The 19,445-nt window shown below is 38.3% G+C and overlaps 1 protein-coding gene across 4 annotated transcripts; it reads right to left on the bottom strand.

The window, feature by feature from the left end:
• Positions 1-175: 175 nt before the first annotated feature.
• LOC105838449 (titin) lies at positions 176-17,032 on the bottom strand. 4 transcript variants are annotated; one of them, XR_004963873.1, is made up of 10 exons: positions 16,849-17,028; positions 9,793-9,928; positions 9,443-9,617; positions 8,877-9,166; positions 8,626-8,806; positions 8,328-8,369; positions 5,423-5,629; positions 5,027-5,099; positions 4,463-4,538; positions 3,290-3,426 (listed from the first exon to the last, which is right to left on the bottom strand). XR_004963873.1 is itself a non-coding variant. In XM_028190634.2 (9 exons), the coding sequence occupies exons 1-9, from the start codon at positions 16,853-16,855 to the stop codon at positions 1,532-1,534; spliced, it is 3,948 nt and encodes a 1,315-aa protein (XP_028046435.2). In that variant the 5' UTR covers positions 16,856-17,032; the 3' UTR covers positions 176-1,531. The 4 variants fall into 4 exon arrangements, 3 of the variants coding, with proteins under 3 accessions (XP_028046435.2, XP_036144811.1, XP_012539470.2); XM_028190634.2 differs by lacking the exons at positions 4,463-4,538; positions 8,328-8,369 and adding an exon at positions 6,337-7,320 and having other exon boundaries at positions 176-3,426; positions 16,849-17,032; XM_036288918.1 differs by lacking the exon at positions 4,463-4,538 and having other exon boundaries at positions 176-3,426; positions 16,849-17,027.
• Between the last annotated feature and the right edge of the window lie 2,413 nt (positions 17,033-19,445).

The raw sequence follows: 19,445 nt of genomic DNA, 5'->3' as shown, positions 1-19,445 counted from the left end.
AAATTTTCTTGTCTTTTACACACAACTATAATGTAACAAAATAAGAAAACTAAATATTGTGTTTATACATTATAATAATATAAATGTAATTTTTTGTGAATAATTTTTCCATTAACAATATTTTTATATAATAATTATAAGATAATAAAACACTCTTATATGATAATAATAAACGTTTTTCATTAACGACACGTGGTTTATTGGCAATTAATTTTGTTACAAATCTTACACTGCGTCTTTGGATATCTCTTACAAATTTATTTTCTGCGAACAAATTGGCAGAGGTTTTCTTCATTATTAAAAAGTTTTGAATTACGTTATGTGTTACGTTGCAGCGAGTTGCGTAGTTCTTTCGAAAAATTGAGAGTATTTCATATATTTTGAAAGAACCTGCTTTGATCTGCTTAAACCTAAATTAGAGTAAGAAATTTGTTATTTGTACATACATGATGTGTGGAAAAGATGAAATATCTTTCTTTTTAGAAATATCAACAAGACAGAGTAAAAATACACACTGAAAAATATAATTTAATGTATAATATATATAATATATATGAGTATACAAAAAGATGAACTGCTCAGATTTCTCATATAATATCTCGACTGCATTTTTGCAGCATTGTATTGCTTATATTGCTCTCGTTGTATAATAAATTAGCGTTGCTCTCCCTTTCTCTCTCTCTCTCTCTCTCTTTCTCTCTCTCTCTTGATAATCTCATCGATATAAAAAGCGTTGGATTGCACGGGTCGCGGTACACGATCCTGATACTCAATTTGCATGAATCCGAAAAAACGTGGCTTCCTCCACACAACACAATCAATCACAGCTGATGATTCCCTGCTCTTTTCCCTGCGACCCGCTCCATCAGATTCATTAAAGTGAATAAACAAATTATAAAATTGCTCGCGTAAGACACTCGAGCTCGCGTTGCTCGAGCGAGATTCGTTAGCTCGAGGAGATGGTAATTACAACGAGTACAATCTAAAAAGATAGGAACAAACCAGGGGAGAAAAGAGTACATCGTTAATTTAAAAAAAAAAAAAAGAAAAGGACAATGGGGTAATGCGGCTCGTATAAATACGAATTATTTGGACGATTAAACTCTCGATATCGCTCGATACGCGGTGAACGCGGTATCGAAGCTTAACGACGATATAGAAACTCTCGCGAGATATATATCAAAAGTATATATATATATATATATAAGAGAAAAGAAACCGTAACAGACTAGCGAATGTGATTTTCTAACGCGCTTTTTAATTCTTTCGAGACGACATTCGGATTGTGTCACAACAATCTTTGTGTCTACAACGTTTTACAGAGATAACAAATATCGCTGATCAACAAATCTTAAGAAAATTGTAAAAGAAAAGATCGTGCGCGAAAATACTTAGTCTTCTCGAAAGGATTAAAATTCTCATAGAACCTCGATGTATTGCTTGAATTTTCAAAGGATCTTCCTCCTCTTCTAGTCTCTCAGACTCCCACGTTTTTCGAGACCGTTATTGTCGATTTGGATCAACCATACTGTTACTCTTCCGTCTCAGGCTTCTTGCCGGTTCCCTTCGAGTTCGGGCCCTTCGTCTTCCGTTTTGGCGGAACAGGCACGTCGGCGCTGGTTGGGGTTGCTGGCGGCGGCGGTGTTTCCGGCACACTCGTGTCGGTCTCCAGGGCCTTCGCGCCACCAGTCTTCTTCGTTGTCTTCACGGTTTTCTTTGCGGACTTGTTCTGTGAATTGTCCGCCGCGGCGGCAGCGGCGCCCTCCGTCGCGGCTGAGGGCGCCGTCGCCTCCTCGGATTTCGTTTTCGGTTTTTTCGTCACCTTCTTCACCATCTTCTTTGCACCCTTCTCGTCCGTTGAGTCGGATTTCTTCAGGGTTTTCTTTGCGGCTGCTGCCTCCTCCATTTCCTGCGCACTCTCCACGGACGGACTGATCGGCGGTGTAGCTTCAATCACTGTCGGCGTCGATGGGATGTTTGGTGGTTTCGCTTCAATGGGTTCTTCCGTTAGTTCAGCAATCGGTGACTCCGGAATTTCACTCGGCAATTCTGCCGCTTCCGCTACTTCTACCTGTTCAGCAGACGTTGCTGTCGTTTCAGTTTGCACAATTGTTTCCGCTTGTTTCACAACCACTTCTGTCGTTTCGGCTTTCGCAACCTGCTCTGGCTTTTCTTCCGTAGCTTCTATCTTTGTAATCTGCTCCGGAGGTTTCACTTTTTCAGTTTCCGTCTTCGGAATTTGTTCCGGCTTTGTCTGCTCCGTCTCGGTTTTCGCAGTCTGTTCAGAAGCTTTCGGTTCTACTACTTCTGTCTTCGTTACAATCTGTTCCGCTAATTTTTCCGCGGGCGATATTTCGGGCACCACGCTGCTACTAGTTAATATTTTTTCTTCAATAGCCGGCGGTGCCTCTAATGGTATATCCTTCCTTGTAACCAAATCGCTTGCTGATTCCTTGGCCGCTTCGAGAGGAGCATCAGTCTTTCCCGAACTGGGTATTAGTATCGCAGATGTCGTGACATCGTCGCGTCTCTGAACTTCACAGGCGGATCCATTCAATTGAACAGGCTGCATCGGGGTCGGCACGGAAGCGACATCAGTGGATTCGTGCACGGCCGTGATCGTCGTGGCGATTGCTTGATCACTTACAATTATGGCCGCACCCAACACGGACTCCTTGGGCTCGGCCTGGAGAACCGATTCCGCCACCTGAATAGGCACAGGACTCACAGTGGAGACCTCAGAAGCCGCCAACAGCATCTCTGCGTGCTGCTCGCCTGGATCTACGGTGAGTGGCTGTGTTACAGCAGGTGCGGAATCAATTACGCGTTTTGCGGTGTCTTCTACTGACGCTTTGCTTACTACGGGAGACGTTATAGTATCTTGTGAACTATCCATGCTAATCGAAGCTGCGGGTTGTGTTGCGTCTTGAGCAGCGAAAACTGGGGGCTTGGCTTCGATAGGCGTTAACTCGGTAGTTTGCTTAATAGGCGTAACTGGTTCTTGCGGAAATTTGCAGATCATCGGAAATGTTTGTGAATCAGCTTGTTGTGGTTTTTCCGCCTCGGGGAGAAGACTTCCGCTTTGAGGCGGCGTCTCCTGCGTCGTCTGTGGACTCACAAGCTCGCATTGTTCGGCAATTGTCCTTGCGGGAAGCGGACATTCTGCCAGCAACTGCGACAAAGGCACTTCAGTACAGACATCGTGTGATTTTACATCCTTCGCTTCCATTGTTGTCGATTTTATACAAACGTCTGCCGGCAGTTGCACCGGTTCGCCAGGTACTTTCGTTGCAGCAGCTTCTATCGTTACGTTCTTCTCGGAAAATAACTCAGATGCTTTCTGTTCAGGGCTTTGCGTCGCTGAAAGCTTCTCCTCTTTAGGAATTTCGCATACTAGAGATTGCGTTGGATCCTTATCCGTTTCAACTGGACGAAGAAAAAATAGAAGCAATAGATATAAGTATGTTAAATAGATAAGCATGTATATACAAGAAAGAACTATTCTAATAAAAGAATTGAGTAAAGAAATCGTGCAAAAATTCTATACGGTGAATAAAAACCGCTTTTTTCTATTAATTTAAATAGAAGTAATTATCGATTAATATTGAAAGAATTATAAATTTATAAACGTTATATCTCATAATTTTAAGCAGACGGCGATGATTAATGATCATGACAAAAAAATTCATTTTAACGTGTCGAAATGTGCCACGAGTTTGAACGGTACAATGTGCGAGTAAAAGTAAACCACGAATAAACAATCATTAACAATAATATACATACATTTGCTAAGCAATTCTGATAGATCAAACATATACAATTCCATATGTGAACCATAAATAACGTTCATGTGCTCGCATTGTTAATATAAAGCATATAAATAAAGCATAATGGATACAGCTTAATATTTCGCACGTGTAATGCATGACACATTGATGAAGAATGAATAAAAGCTGATTAGCAGCAGATTAAAGAGGCAATGTTCGGCCAAATTATTGAATAATTACGATTTCCAAAGGCGTGTTATTCATACAGAAACATAAAGTAACAATTTTTGAAGTATTTGTATTAAATTGTACCTCACACATTCTGTTTATATATACATTTTCTTTTTATTCATCAATTATATACAAATTTAAAAAAATATGTTGAAGTGTGTTGAATAATTTAAAGATATAATATTTATAAAGGATCTCTTTTAAACAAGTTTTTAAAAGAATTTTTAACGCAAAGTATATAATTGTTTTATTTATGACGTTTGTAACAAAAAGAACACAGTAACAAAAAAAGTAACTAAAAACTTTAAAAAGTATCTAATCTACACAACAATAAGAGTAACAGTTCAATAATGATTACAGATTGTATATCATTTTACATAATTTTATCATCTAAGGTATATGGAATAAAAAAGTGATAATGTCAAAACGTACATTTTGTGTGTGAGAATACATAAAATATTTACCCCATTAAAGCAAAACGACAATACAAGACGCAGCAATGCTATGGCGCCAGGATCTGTTAGTTGCTGTCCTCTGTTCCTGTTTCACAAACACTCAAACTAGATAAATTGTATTAACAACAGTATATCATTTCAAACTTTTCGCTCGAAATATTACAAGAGAATTCATGTAACAATATAAGCATAATTTTTACTCGTTTCCTCGCTCGTCTTTAATTCAAAACTGTAAAACTGATTATTGCATGCTGTATTAAGTAAGTAAAAAAAAAAACAAACAAAAACGCAAAGCATACACGAGGAAATAGTTAATAGCTTTGCATCGTGAGCACATTAAATTACTTCAGAAATATATCTCGCATTTCTCGTATTATCTTGACGATTGATGAACAGTGCTCTTTAATCAAATATCGTGTCATTATGTCAGTTTTTGCGTGCGTAAAATATTTTAACTTATGATATACAGTTATCTGTAAAAATTCATAAATCAGATTCATAAAAATGTGCTTAAAATATTTGTTACGATTTTATTTGCGCTAACGTAATTTTACGTGCAAAAGCGAGACGTACCAGCTAGTTTATTCACTTCGTCTACAGGCGCACCAACAGTTTCTTTTACAGCAGTTTCCAAAGTAGCGGTATCCTACAAATATTCATCGTAATATGAATTATTCATCACAGTAGTATTTACTTGTTGACTATAATTTTGTTCAGGCAAGAATTAAATAGAAAAATATATATAATTATAAAAATAAGTAATAAATATAAAATTAAAAAATCAAAGTTTTTTAATGGTCCTTATAATATTAATCAACGTTTAAAACTTTATTCTTATATCTATTATATATCTAAAAAAATTACTTAATATTTATACAATGTGGAAATTTTTTGTTTTCTAAAAATTTAAGTTTTTGATTTTTTCAAATACATCGTTTACTTCAAATATATCACATAATATTAAATTACTTCTTTAGGTGGAGTTGGTTGCCGTTGCGGCGCAAAGGAAAGCGTTTCACAGATCTTCTTCCATATATTATCGAAGCTGTCGCGGCCCATGTAATCGATCTGTCCTTGTTCCCAGCTTTGCTTCCTCATGTGCTCCTCCAGGGCTACCTGCTCGGCACTCCTCGCTGCGCCCAACGTGATTTGAGCCAAGGCACCAGCGATACCCGCCTATGCAATTAATTAGAATATTTCTTCATTTCAAACTTGCTTCATTTCCAAGCTTACAACATCGAAGAATCAATTAACGCAAAATAATGCAAGATGACAGTATGAGTCATAATAAACACATCGAGCGTTTCAAGCAATTTATCTCTTTTGCATTCCTTAAGACAAATCACGTATATATACAGTACAAAGCTAGGGTGCTACTTACATGGAGAACGTTTAAAGTAGGATGCACGTGACACGAATATAATGAGGAGATAATATGAGTTAGTGCACACAAAGATAAATTGACAAATCGTTACGTTTTCCCATCAAAAAACAAACGAAATTATTTATATTCACAATCGGTTTATCATGAAGTAAAAATGTGTACGTAATAACTGAGTAAGAGTTAATGGTAACGAACAAAATGTAATTTTAAATTATATATTACATTTAAATATTCCCAATAAAAGTGCAAGTAATGTCCCAAGCATTGTCGATGTAAATGAATACACGGATGACACAATGCACCATGTAATTGTAGAAAATAATCTTTACCGCAGTACAATTATAATTATCAAAATTTATTTGTAATAGTTTTTCTTTAGCAAAAAAACAGTACAAAAAAATTGAAGACGGATATATTCTCAGAAATATGTACGAAAGCGTACAGTGATAATATATTCGATCTGAATTCAGAAAAAAAGGATATGGGAACAATTACTTACATTTGCATTGTCTAGATGTTCCATTACATTCGGGTCAGATCGCGTGGCTACATTGTGGAGATCTGTACAAGGTGCAGGAGGAGAGGGAGAAAGGAAATCGATTCTCCGCGTATCTGTCTGCTTATTCGCAGCTTCCGACGCCTGCTCGCTATTCTTTTCATTGCATTGGCAATAATGAGATGCGACGTTATCATCTTGATTAGTAATACGCTGCTGCGCGTGAGACTCGTTGTGGGAAACAATATGACTCAGATGTTCTGTACTTTGATGATAATTGGCGTAATGTTGCGCGTGATTCTCGTGCCTCACTTGAACAGACTGCAGTTCCTGAACCGATTGATGATGATGATGATGATGATGATGATAATGATATTCATCCGCTTTATTTCTGTGACAATCATGCTGATGAAACTGTTGGTAATGCTCGCTATATTGTCTTCGTTCATCGTGATGTTGCTGCTCGTGATGCTGGTGTTGCTCATGATGATGTCTCTGTTCGTTATGCTGTTCAACATGATGTCTTTGCTCGCTGTGCTGCTGCCAATGATGATGTTCAGTATGCTGCACAAAGTGCTCTTGATTACGATTCTCTTCAGGATAAGAAATTGCATGATCTTGATGTTGATCATACGTTTGTACAGGCGTGCAAGAGGGATGCTGTTGCTCGTAATAAAACTGTTGATTATGTGCGAATTGGGATGCACTGTGATCGTCACTCTGACGAACACCATCCGCCTCTCTCTCATATTTAATACCGCAATGACAATTTTCGTCATTGCCACTCGGCGCGTTATTATCAGTCGGAAATGAATCATTCCCCGAGGAATAATTTTCCCATGGATCTTTAAATTCAGAGAAATCCGGCGCCCGAGAGCTGTACGTATCGCGGTTTGTCGCGTCGGAGTAATCGGAGATCTCGGGGAAAGGGGGAACATGGGAAAGAGGATTAAATGCGTGCCAAATTGGAGCCAATGTGCTGGTGGCCTATGCAAGCATCATGCCAAAACAGAAAAATGCACACTCGATCGGTTAGTATTGAACTAAGTGTTTAGCAGTGTCCATTTTTCTTACAGCGTTATGTTTTCCATATCATGTATAACACGTTCGAAATTGTACACGGTAGCAATAATACAAAATGTTACTTCACCGTAATTAAAGTAACGTTTGCGGTATTATATCAATAGCTTCAAAGTGCGAATAACATTCATGCTTGACCCATCCATTACAGAAATATTACGAATCCAATTAAACATTATTATTATATAGCGACCAAATTAAATTTTTATACAAGTATGTGAGTTAGAAAGAACAGAAATCGAAGAAAAAAAATAGACACTGATTTAATACTAAAAAAGTCCGTTATATTAATAACTGCATTGTTCATTTCGTGCAATTTTTATGCATTCATAAATTTTTCACATTCAGTAAAAATGTATTTAAAAAATTATATTATACATGTAATATGTATAATATACAAATATATAAAATTGTATTACAATGCAGCTATTAATATAGACTATACAAAATATGTACAAAGAGGAAAGGTGTATCTGGAATATATATCTTGAACCCTATAGTCCTTCTAAGAAATTTTCGGTTCAAAATATATTCTAAGTGTAAAGAAATTTACATACTTTATATTGTATAAAAATGCAGCAAAAAACATAATAATTATATTTTCAAGTATTATCACTTTGCAAGCTTTCATACAGCATTAAAAAAGGCAAGTCATTCAAAAAATTTCAGGGAGTTGTGTAATCATATACTTATAAAAGACTACTAATGTGTGCATCTCGATGTAATTCTAATATTGACTAATAAGATTTCCAACAAATTTGCGATAATGAAAATTCTCTTAGAATCACATCGTAATTTTTATTAAACATACAACACAAAATAAATAAATTCTACTTATTTCAAATAATAATATAAAAAGTAATCTATTGGAAAACTACAAGCAATAGAGACGCGTATGTAAGAAAGTATCTTACCCTCGTCTTATTTATAATTGAATGTAATTGCTCACTGCTTTGCTTGTGAAACAAATGCATAAGAGTATAAGAAAAAAAATGCGATGTTATACATTTTGCAGCCAAATATGTAATATAAAAATGTTATTCACATATCATTAACACATATCATTAATGGATAAGAAAGAAAGAGAACTCTTTTTTTAGAAATATAAAATTTAGTAAAAAGATTGATATGCATTTCGAGTGTCAGTTTAGAAACATTATTTTAGAACATTAAATGCGTACTGTACTGAAACGAATTATCGATCAGACTTACCATGGAAGGCGACAGTTGAGGATGCACTCGCTCGCAAAATATGTTCCACCATAGTTGCAACAGCGGTTGCAAATGCGTCGATTCTGATGCTGGCTGGACGGTACCGGACAGGGTATCGAAATACTGTAACCACGGTTTCGTTATGCCGATAAAGTGTATTATTCTCACGTCGTCGCCGAATCTAGGATATAAACAGAGAATTAGAGAACGAAGAAGAGATTTAATCGTGGCGAAACAGCACAAACGCTTACTGTTTAAATGCGGGGAGATAAGAGTACATCGCGGTAGAACACATGTTGTAGATAAACGGTAGATGCTTGGAGATGTCCTTGGTGGCCCAGTCGCTGAAGTACATGTTCAATAGACCTTGATCACCGCCGTCGAACGAGCCTTTGGCGGCGGCAAATGCGGTGATTGACGCGAACGTTTGTTGAGACGGTCTGAATACAAATACTCCGGAATTAAAGCAGTCAGGCCAGCCGACATCGGGCGCTGCCGATAGTTCCTCCCGTTCGAATAACTCATCGCAATTTCGTACGACCTAAAAACGTTAAGCATGCAGACATTGACATGAGGCAGTTTTATCTCGCATTGCAAAAATTTTTATTTTAACTTGTCTTTTATAACATTATCGGTTTCTTTAATAATTCACAGTCAACTTTTGACAGTGGACTGTCAATTATTAAAGAAACCGATAATGATGTAAAAGGACTCATATACTCGCATAACTTTTGACAGTTCGTGTGATAGATTGTATGAAAGTTAAAAAAAAGTTAAAAAGATTAAAGTTACAGGGCTTATGTTGAATTATACTTACAAGCGCATCTGCATCAACAAATACACACTTCTCGTATTGAGTTAGCCTCCAACAATGTAACTTAGTAAAAGTGATGCCCAATTCTGGTCTAGCCAACAAGGCCAGATTTGCTTCGTCTTTCGAGTCGAGAACATTGACTTCCTGTACAAAGGAAAATACTGCAGCCAATTTTTCCCTGTAAAACAAAAAAGATGCTGATTACACGTTGCATTTAAAATCCGGTCAATGTCATTTATGTAATTGAAACATTTTATAAATCACAGAATCACAAATATTTCGCCATTAGATTATAAATATTAGATAATATTTTATATTCTTCTCGTTTTATTGAACTTGGACAAGGACAATACCTCATGGTCGCCGTAACTCCAGGAGTGACCAGACAGGCCAGCTCGTACTTGGTGCCGACTCGACGTAAAGAATGCGCCAAGACCAATGCTCCCAAAGAATAGGCATCATTCGTAGCCAGTGTAACCCATGCATATCCTAAGAGAATGAAACCGATGAAACGCTTGACGAAGCATTTGCTTCTATTTATTAGACGCATCAGGACCCGGAATTCTATTTTAAAATAATTCTATTTTAAACCTGACGACTACAACGAAACTGACTTTAAATCTACATCACTCCATCCAGTACATGTGTCCAGAATATACGTGAATATAAATGCGCGCATGATAGAATATGGCATAGCGTCATCCAAGGCCATCATCTCAATGAATCTTGAAGTTCCAAAATTTTGATGCAGACATTTTCATGCAATTAAAAGTGATTTTTGCATACAATCTCTGTCTTCTTCGACTATAATTAAAACATTTTTCGTTTTTTCAATTTTTTAATCCCTTGCATTTGCTGAAGGTCAAGTTTCGTTAATTAAAAAATTGTACATCTCGATGTTTTTATTTCTTTAAATTTCTATTCGCATCTTACACTACAGATACGTAATATATTTAGTGAAATTTCAAAAATGACAAAAAGAAATTCTAGCTTTGAGATAACTTTAACGAAACATGCAATCAATAACGGAAATTGTTACTGATAAGAGTTTTGCAATATTGTGACATTATTAAAACAATTACAAAATAAGTAGCACAATGAGCTATGTAAATAATATGATTTTTGTGTGTCCTTCAATTCAACTCCGAGACAACACGAGAAAGACTGATGTGCAAAACTGATTGAAAAGTTGAAAGGCGCGCCGAGATAATTCAACATCGATTTTTGAATTAAGCGCGATCTTACATAAGTGCAATAAAGATAGGCGGTAAAATTATGCCAACGAACTCGGCAAAGTTCAAGTGTTATCGTACGACACATTTTAGACGTGCAATATTACAGTCACAGATACCTCAAATTCATGAAAAAAAACCTACATATATCGCTATAACGTGCAAAGGAATTGTAAGGCGAGGAATACCTATTGCTTTTATGACAAACGAAAAATGGATCATGTTTTGCGAGAATTTCATTCTTAGAATTAGACAAAGTGTTTATTATATCAATAATTTTTGATAAAGGAGTGATTTTCAAAAAATTGCATCGCAGTATCAATGTAATTAAACCTGTAGTCCGGAATACCGTAATTTCTTAACAACAGCTCGATATTGTTATATTGTCGTTGCGTATTTTCACTATATAGTATATTTATAATATCTACAAATAGATAATATAACGATATCGTTAAGAGTTACAGAATTCCACTACGGCTCTTTGCAACACAAAAATCCGGTGCATTCCGCAAGAAAGAATGCAGAAGAGTGCAAGCCGCGGAGACGGAAAGGAAAAACCGAAAACGAAGGTGACGTTGGCAGTCTTCCAACTCGGGATATATAATTAGAGCTCTTTCGCATTGGTCTCACTCCGTCTTCACTCGACGTCGAAAGACTTTAATTGCAAGTAATTATTTCTCGCGACGTTTATGTTCATAACTGCGTTCCACATCATAGACCTGTGGCATGTCCTTAAAGAAGGAAAGCTCTCTCTGCGAACTGTTAGCAGATTGTATTTCCAGTGAACAAGTTATATGAAATAAGACAAGCCTTACTTTTTTATGTAATTTCAAAATAGATTTTTATACACTCGAACTCTTAATATAAAAAAAAAATAAGCTACCATATTTAGCAATTAAATTAAGTATTTCTTTCTATAAATACTTGTGAACATAGTTTATTATTAAGATATTAACGAGTTTTCTTGTAAATATGTATATCTATTCAAAAATGCTCATTCAAATAAATCCAAACGCTTTGCTTTCACGCAATGTGCCTTATGCATTATGTATTGTCGTCAAACGCACGATAATGGAAGCGGCACGTAAAGTCGCAATATCCAGTTGGGCACGTGCAAAAAAGTTTACCTACGCAATGAAAACTTGGCAGAACGAAAAGATATGCAGTCGCAGAGGCGTGCCTCTTGTTTTTCACAAGCGCAAAATTCATCGCGAATTTATTTATAACGTATCCTATTTCTATTTCATGTTTCATGCGTGATACCGCGCTATCCTCCGCGCTCAAGCGGACCAGCGTGTTTTGGCTGTGCTCTACTTTCCCCCCTGGATAAAACACGTCACCTATTCTTAGGTGGATCTGCGACGAAATTCGGCCTCCGGTTTCCCCGTGATCGTCTTTTGTAAAATTACGAGACACTTGCCGCTTGGTTTAGAACTTCGTCATATGATGCTTCCGTTCCATCGTGTCGCATTTGCATGCATTTGAATTGGACGGAATGTGGAAAGAAGTGGCCGCGCGTTAGAGCATTCTACTTCGATAATTGTGCACAGTAACTGTATGTACTAAATTTAACGCAGACTTATTAGATTTAACGTCGACTTTCTTATACACCGATAAGGACAATAATAAACAAGACGCGAAAGAATGGCGCAAGATGCAGGCAGTGCATAACATTGTCGGTTCAAAGTTCGTTCATTGGAAAAAAGATTGCTAGAAGTGGACAATATTTGCTATTTAAGATATCAAGGAGACTGATAATTAGACAGATATTTATAACCGCGTATAAATGAAATATTTACGAGAAGAGAAGTAACATAAAGTGTCCCGGGAGAAAATATTTCAAAGGAAAATCCTCCGCGAAAGTCATAAATACTCATTTAATATTAAATATGAAAATATCGAAAGCTGCTTAAATCGCGGAGGATTTCCAATTTCGGGTTTCGCAAAATTTACACGGCGCTGTAAGCATTGATGCGAATTAGGGACTTGCCAAATATGTACCGAGGCACACGATAACCTCGTGAACGAGGAAGAATGTCATCATGCGTACGCGTGATTCGGGACATCGATCACATCGTTGATCCAACACATGATCGACCGCGCGATTTAGAAAACTCTCCTTCAACGTGTAACGGTAGGGGAGCGCGTGGCTCCGTTGCGAATCAGCGAGCGACGTTCTCCAATGTGTCTCTGATACGGAGTTCATAATAAGATTGCACGTGATGTAACATCATCCTAACGGCGTCACGCCGAAATACGCGTGGGCGAGATACGCGGTAGAATCCAGCGCGGATAGAACGTGATACGGAGACAAACAATAATGAGAATCACAGTGGAGGGCGCGGGGAGAGAGAGAGAGAGAGAGAGGGAGAGAGAGATAGAGGAAGAAAAGCGTGCCAGGACACAAGGAGGATCGGATTTCTGGCTCTGCCGTTTGTTCTCAAGAGCGCACGGAGTCTCACGTCAGAGCGCCGACGTCTGTTCTCCCTCTCGTTATCGCTTGCTCTTCTGTTCGCAATATGTTTCCAAGCATTTCCATCACGTTTAACTTGATGGATCGCACTAGAGGTATCTCTCGTTCGCTCCTACCTGTTTCCTTCTTGGCGAAAATAATGTTTTACGTCGCTTCGTCCAATAGCGAAGAAGCGACGTAAAACGCTACATTGCAGAGAGAAACGTTTGACTACTGTAACATATATAAATGATCCGAGGAGAGAAAGACAGTTTTAAGTACAAGTTGCAAAAATATATACTCAAGATTAAAATGAAAAATAGAACAAGCGATCAATGATAAATTATTTGTTCGAAAGAGGTCGCGCGACAAAAATTCTCAGCTGGAATTCTTCGGCCTCTAATTTTAAAACGAGAATTATTGTCACGAGAAGCGAAGAGAAATTTTAACGAAAGAACTAATTGTAAAAATACTCAAGATTAAAATGAAAAATAGAACTCGCGATCGCGATGGTAAATCAGTGAAAGAGGTCGCGCAAGGAAAAAAGCTCTACGCCGGAATTCTTCTCTGTCTAATTTTAAAGCGGAAGAATTGATCCTCCTGCGTCTAATTTTCACGCGAAATGAATTACAACGAGGAAGACGCGACAGGCGGAGAAAAATATTTTAGCACACCCGCCCCGTATTTAATATCGCGATGATTGATCGTTCCCTTTGAGAGAACGCGGAGGTGAGATTTTCCACGTACAACGTTATGGTGCGAGAACAGCCGAAATCCGAGGAGGCAGACTCTGCCGGCGTGAGTTTATATTTGTACAAGCCGCTCTTCCAGCTCTTATAATAGCGAGCCGGTCTCGCATTCTCGTGGCGAAATGCATTCATACGTCTTGCGTTAGGTCAAGCACTCGTCGTCGGTCGGAGCGGAGTCGGTTAGACCCGGACTACTTCCATATAAGATTCGCGATCGGAAGTCGCAGCAATTCGGGAGTGGGATTTTCTGCGAAAATACCGAAATGCTGGCAGAGAGACCGGTTGCCGAAAATCGATATTATGGATGAAGAGAATCTGCAAGTCAATTAAATAGCTTCCCATGAATTATTCTAATTTTTCCAGCATACCGCAGAACCTGCAGAAGTCTTCGCGTGTGAAAGGAAAAAGAAAGCGAGCCCGAAATTGTCGGCTTATTTTCGTTGCAATCGAAGAAATAAAAAAGCCGTAGTAAAATCTACGAGTAAAATAATGAGTAAGCGTGTTTTTGACCTCGTGTCTTTTTTTTTCTTCTTCAATTTGAATGCTAATCTCGTATTCTCGTTCGTCTCTTAATTTAGATGCTAATGGCTATTTTCTTACGCACATTGTCCGTTCTTACGACGGGAACACTACGAGGAGTACACATGTGCCTCCGAGACTCCTGGTGCCGAGTGCCCAAATCCAAAGCAGATCGGGTCAAGATTGAGATCACATAAAAATAGTATCGCCGGTTGTCGATAAAGGTCCAATGAACTTGGCAATTGGTTCAGTCGCCCGAAATATCTCCCCTTTTTTTTTCTTAACAATTTTTCAGTGCATATTATATATTGAAAGATAATTTTATTAGCGACTTTCGATAGCAGTTTCAACAGGGTGATTCAATAATCGTTGCAAATGGACAAATTTCGTTTGTTTAAAGAAACGTTTTGGTTCAATAAGCGGAGCTCTCTTTAGAAAATACATAATTTTAAGTGTAAAATATCTGATTGACTATATTCCGAATAATATCTTTGGAACATCGAAAGATGTCCCACTCGAGAAAGATAATTGATAAAATATTTTTGATTCGAATTATTTCTCGCGCCTAATACCTTACTTCGTAAACATGTCTCGACAATCCTTCACTTCTGATAATTTATAATGATTTATAACTCGTATTATAAGATTCCTAGGATTCCTCGGTGGTCCGGGAATAAATATCTCCATTCACCAGGGTACAATTGCTGACGATCGATACAAGCGATCCTTTTATCGCGCAACTCTCAATTACATATACCGCAATTGATATGCCATCGGCGGGACACTCGAGACCGTGGCTACGAGACACGTAGTACACAGTACCAGCCTCGTAATAAGAGCGATCGAGGCTCGTATCTATTGGGAGATAAAATCGAAATGTCTCGACGTGGAAGATATTATCCGGACGATCGGTCTCGCACGGGAATTCGGAATTTATTCCAAACGCACGCGGTTTTTCCTGCCCACGTGTGGGGCGTTTCGCGTTTCCGAGGCGGCGTTGGAAAAAAAGAAGTACGCGGCGTATCCTAAATATACCGTCGACGATGCCGCGACATTGTCGCGTCACTCTCTCTCTCTCTCTCTCTCTCTCTCTTTCTCTCTCCTTCGGATATTCTTTCTGGCGCGTGTCCGGACACACCTTTGCAATCGGGCGAGTGACGTCGGAGCGAGGAGGAGCAAAAATTTCTCTCTGTGCTCGGCACCGTCGAAAGAGTAACGCGGACGATTTCCGTGGAAGAAAATAAAAATATGAGGGAGTCAGTCCTCGCGCTCGCGCGGCTCTCGAAGACGCTTGGCAAGGCGCCGCCGAGTTCCACTCTCCCTCTCGCAGAGACGGCCAGGAATAAACGTCAGAGATATCGCCGACAACGACGCCGACTTTATCTTGTTTCTCTTGTGTTCGCGAGGAATCCAGCGTCCAGAGAGAAAGACAGAGAGAAAGACAGAGAGAGAGAGAGAGAGAGAGAGAGAGAGAGAAGTGCGTGGAATGCAGTTAGAACATCCTCGCGAACTACGCCTGTCTCTTTTCTCTTTAGTTATGTGATCAATTAGCATGACAGTTTGTGAGAATGTGCCGGTGAAGAGAAAACTGTTAGAAGGATTGAGTTTTCTTTGAGTCGCGGATGATGATTACTCAGGTTATTTGCGGACGTTACTACGAAGACTCTATACGGAGAGCACGCGAGATATATTTATACCCGCGAGATATTTATATACAACAAACTTATATATGTAATAAAATGTCCAATTGAGTACGCTATTATATTTCGAACTCCGTATCTCGCCTCCTTCCTTTTTCTAGTTAGCGGCAATTTCTACAATTAAATTTACTTTCTTCTCTCTTTTTTTTCTTCCCATTATTTCATTCCGAATGCATTAAATTTTCGCTTCCGAGCGATCGTGCAGTTCTTCCTTGGAAGAAGCAAAATTTTTAAATTTGAACCTGATTCGATTGTTCGATCGATTGCGCAATCGATTCGCGAGAAAGTTCACGTTTGTGCGATTCGGGGTGAAGTTCACGGCGGATTTGAAACGCGCGGGAAGCGAGAAGTTCAAAGTTACGCGCCCCCGAGAAACTCGGTATCACTCTCGGAGTTTCAAATTGCCGCCGCGACTTTCCAACGAGGTTGGTGCTTCCGTATCCCGTATCTGACCCAGGAAAGAAAAAAAAAACGAAAACAATCGAGCCGGCGCATACCGGCGATACGTGTGTTCGCGTGGCACGTGGAAACGACGGAGTTCCGCCCCGATCTGGGACGATGATTCGTTCCGCCGATACCGGCGGCGAGGAGGACGAGTTGAGACGCACGTCGAACGCGCGAAGGTCATCGGGTCACGACCGACGACGACGAGCCGCGACGTTATCGGCCGGCGAACCGCGACGAGCGGCGCCGAGCCGCGTGTCGGTCGGCCTGGGGCGCCGCCGAATCCCGCGGAAACGGGAGCTGCGACACTTACCGCCCATGACTGGTGCTCACGCGGCAGTGAGAGAACTCGAGCCGATCCTTCCTCTTCCTCTTTCCTCCTGCGTGCCCAGAAGACCGGGAGACCGAAAACGTTCCGTACACACCCACCACCTGCCGGCACTGACCGAGGGAAACAGGAGCAGTATACGCGTGCACTTTGTCGGCGCCGCAACACGAATGAAGAGAGCAGCGAGTCCGCTCTCCGCGAGAAGATACTCCGACTCGGCTCCCCTTCCGCACCTCTTCACCCCGTCACCCGCCCGCTCCCTCGTGGCGGCCACTACGCGGTAGCAAACGGTGCTCCGCTTTACCGACGACGGGCTGCCACAGCAGCTGTTTCCGAGAGCGTGCTCCGGAACCGAATTAAATGCCGTCCGTCGTAAAACCATTATCAGACTATGCACGGGAAAATATATATCAATTCTATTAATGAAAAACGTACAGCCACCCTAATAAAAATGTTTTATTGAAAATCTCTTTTAATTGACCCATTTCATTGAAATTCATTAAATTCATTAATACCATTAAAATTAATTAAATTCATTTTATTGTTATTTGATAAAAAAATAAATTTTATAAATTTTAATAAATCTTAAAGAACAATGAATTTTAATTAATTTTAATTAATTTTAACAAATCTTAATGGATCTTAGTGAAAAGGGAGCAACCGAGAGAGATTTTCAATAAAATATTTCAGGAATACATTTCCATCAGGGCAATTTTCTTTTTTCCTCTATAAAGCGATAAATTTTAATATTTAAGGTTATTGGATGCAAAAAAATATCTTTGCTCTTACATCTCAATATTTCATGTTATTGGTTTATGTTAAATTAACAGCCAGTCCAGATTCACATACTTTGCTCACTGTTATTATACATTGTAGAAATGTATCATATATTTCAGTAAAAAATGTTACTTAATATTGTAACCTAGTGTAAAATGTTTTCTGCAAAATCTTTATTATAAAAGCGTATATATTGTTCTGGCATCTGTATAATTTATAATCTCATTGTACATTTATATCAAAAAATATAAAAATATCATTGATTCAGATCAGTTCTATTTGTTTTGATTTTATCAATCGATAAAGCTCAAGTGTTATGCATTTTAATTTGCTTATCAACCGCTTTGTGGTTATCATACCTTACCATATCATACCTTACCATACCTTAGCGATCACTTATATTAATTGTTATTAATTATGTTAGAATTTATAATATATCTGTCAAAAATTTGGTAAATAATTGCGCTAAAGAGAATTTATTATTATTAATTTTATCAATTTTAATGAAATTATTCAAAATTTAAATAAAAATGTTTCTTCAAGTTTCTCAGCAGTGCTTTTTTCGACATAGTTTGTTATATGATAAGATGCAGTTTAATGCTTTATGCTATCAGAAATTAATTGCATATTCTCTAATGTTCACCCTCATTGTTCTCGAATCGCGACTCTCGTTCCCTCTCATCTACTGCCGAGCATCAAATTCCCTGTTCTTTGCTAATGTCCGCGTATCTCCATCTCTCCGTGCTCTTCTCGACCTTTCCCCGTGACCGTAAATATTGCTATTCTCTTTTCTCGTTTGACCATTTCGAATCGAAGTTTCTTAATTCATCGTTTGAACAATCGCATCATGCGCAAATACACAAAACATAGTTGTATTTGCTCATAGTGCGATTGAACAGTCGATGAATTAATAAATCCGCCTAAAAGTATTATTGATGAGTAGAAAAAGTTATGAAAATGAGTTAGAAAAATAGAGGGAAGGTAAACGAGGGCGAAATAAATAAAATAGCTAAATCGTCGCGAGGCATACGTTCGCGAAGGCACCGAAATCGTATAGAAGAGATATCGACAGTCTCTTACTCGGGATAATCTTTTGATGCGGGTTAATTGACGGACAAAAAATAAAAACACTCTGTTGGTTATATAGTAGCGGAATTCTTATCGGCTTCAGTTCGCGAGCGGACGTAGTGTTACGTCAATAGCTCTGAACTTAAAAAAAACCAATGAAGTTGTTACGTCGACGTCGTCAGTCGTAGTGCTGAAAAAAATCGTTACATCACCGAATTGATAATTGAATTGGAAAATTGAATACGTTCGCGTTTGTCATTGAGAGCACGAGATACGAGAATGTATCCATAGACTTATCAGATTAATTAAAAAATTATTCTGTAACATTTTATAAAATGCAATGAAAGAAGCTCAATAAGCAAAACATTTAGTTAAACACTAGCAGTTTGCACAAAATGTTGAGGTAGATTATCGTTAAATGATGTAATCTGACAAGAAACTGTCAGAGAATATTGAATGGGATCTGCCTTTTCTTTTTCTCTTTGTAAACATTTAAATATTATATTTTATTTCATAGTTGTGTCATTCTGTCTTTACAGAAATTTGTCAATTTACTATTATACTAATTTCAAACTTATCTTAAATATTACAAGTAATAACAATCAGAGATATGCGAACTATTCAAATATGAATCCACTTAATAAGCAATAATGTTTAATGCAAATCACATTGGCAATCTCATAAATCATATTTAAAGTGATTTTACATCATGCATGTACAATAAATATTATTTTTCC

This window comes from Monomorium pharaonis, chromosome 6 (assembly GCF_013373865.1).
Source record: "Monomorium pharaonis isolate MP-MQ-018 chromosome 6, ASM1337386v2, whole genome shotgun sequence".
Lineage (NCBI taxonomy): Eukaryota > Metazoa > Arthropoda > Insecta > Hymenoptera > Formicidae > Monomorium > Monomorium pharaonis.
This window is presented reverse-complemented; position numbering and strand designations above follow the sequence as displayed.

Excerpts from the sequence above, each read along its gene's own strand:
- LOC105838449 (XM_028190634.2), bottom strand. Across the intron at positions 9,167-9,442 it reads TTGTTGATGCAGATGCGCTT|GTCGTACGAAATTGCGATGA; the intron begins GTAAGTATAATT and ends TAACGTTTTTAG. Across the intron at positions 5,100-5,422 it reads AACCAACTCCACCTAAAGAA|GATACCGCTACTTTGGAAAC; the intron begins GTAATTTAATAT and ends GAATATTTGTAG.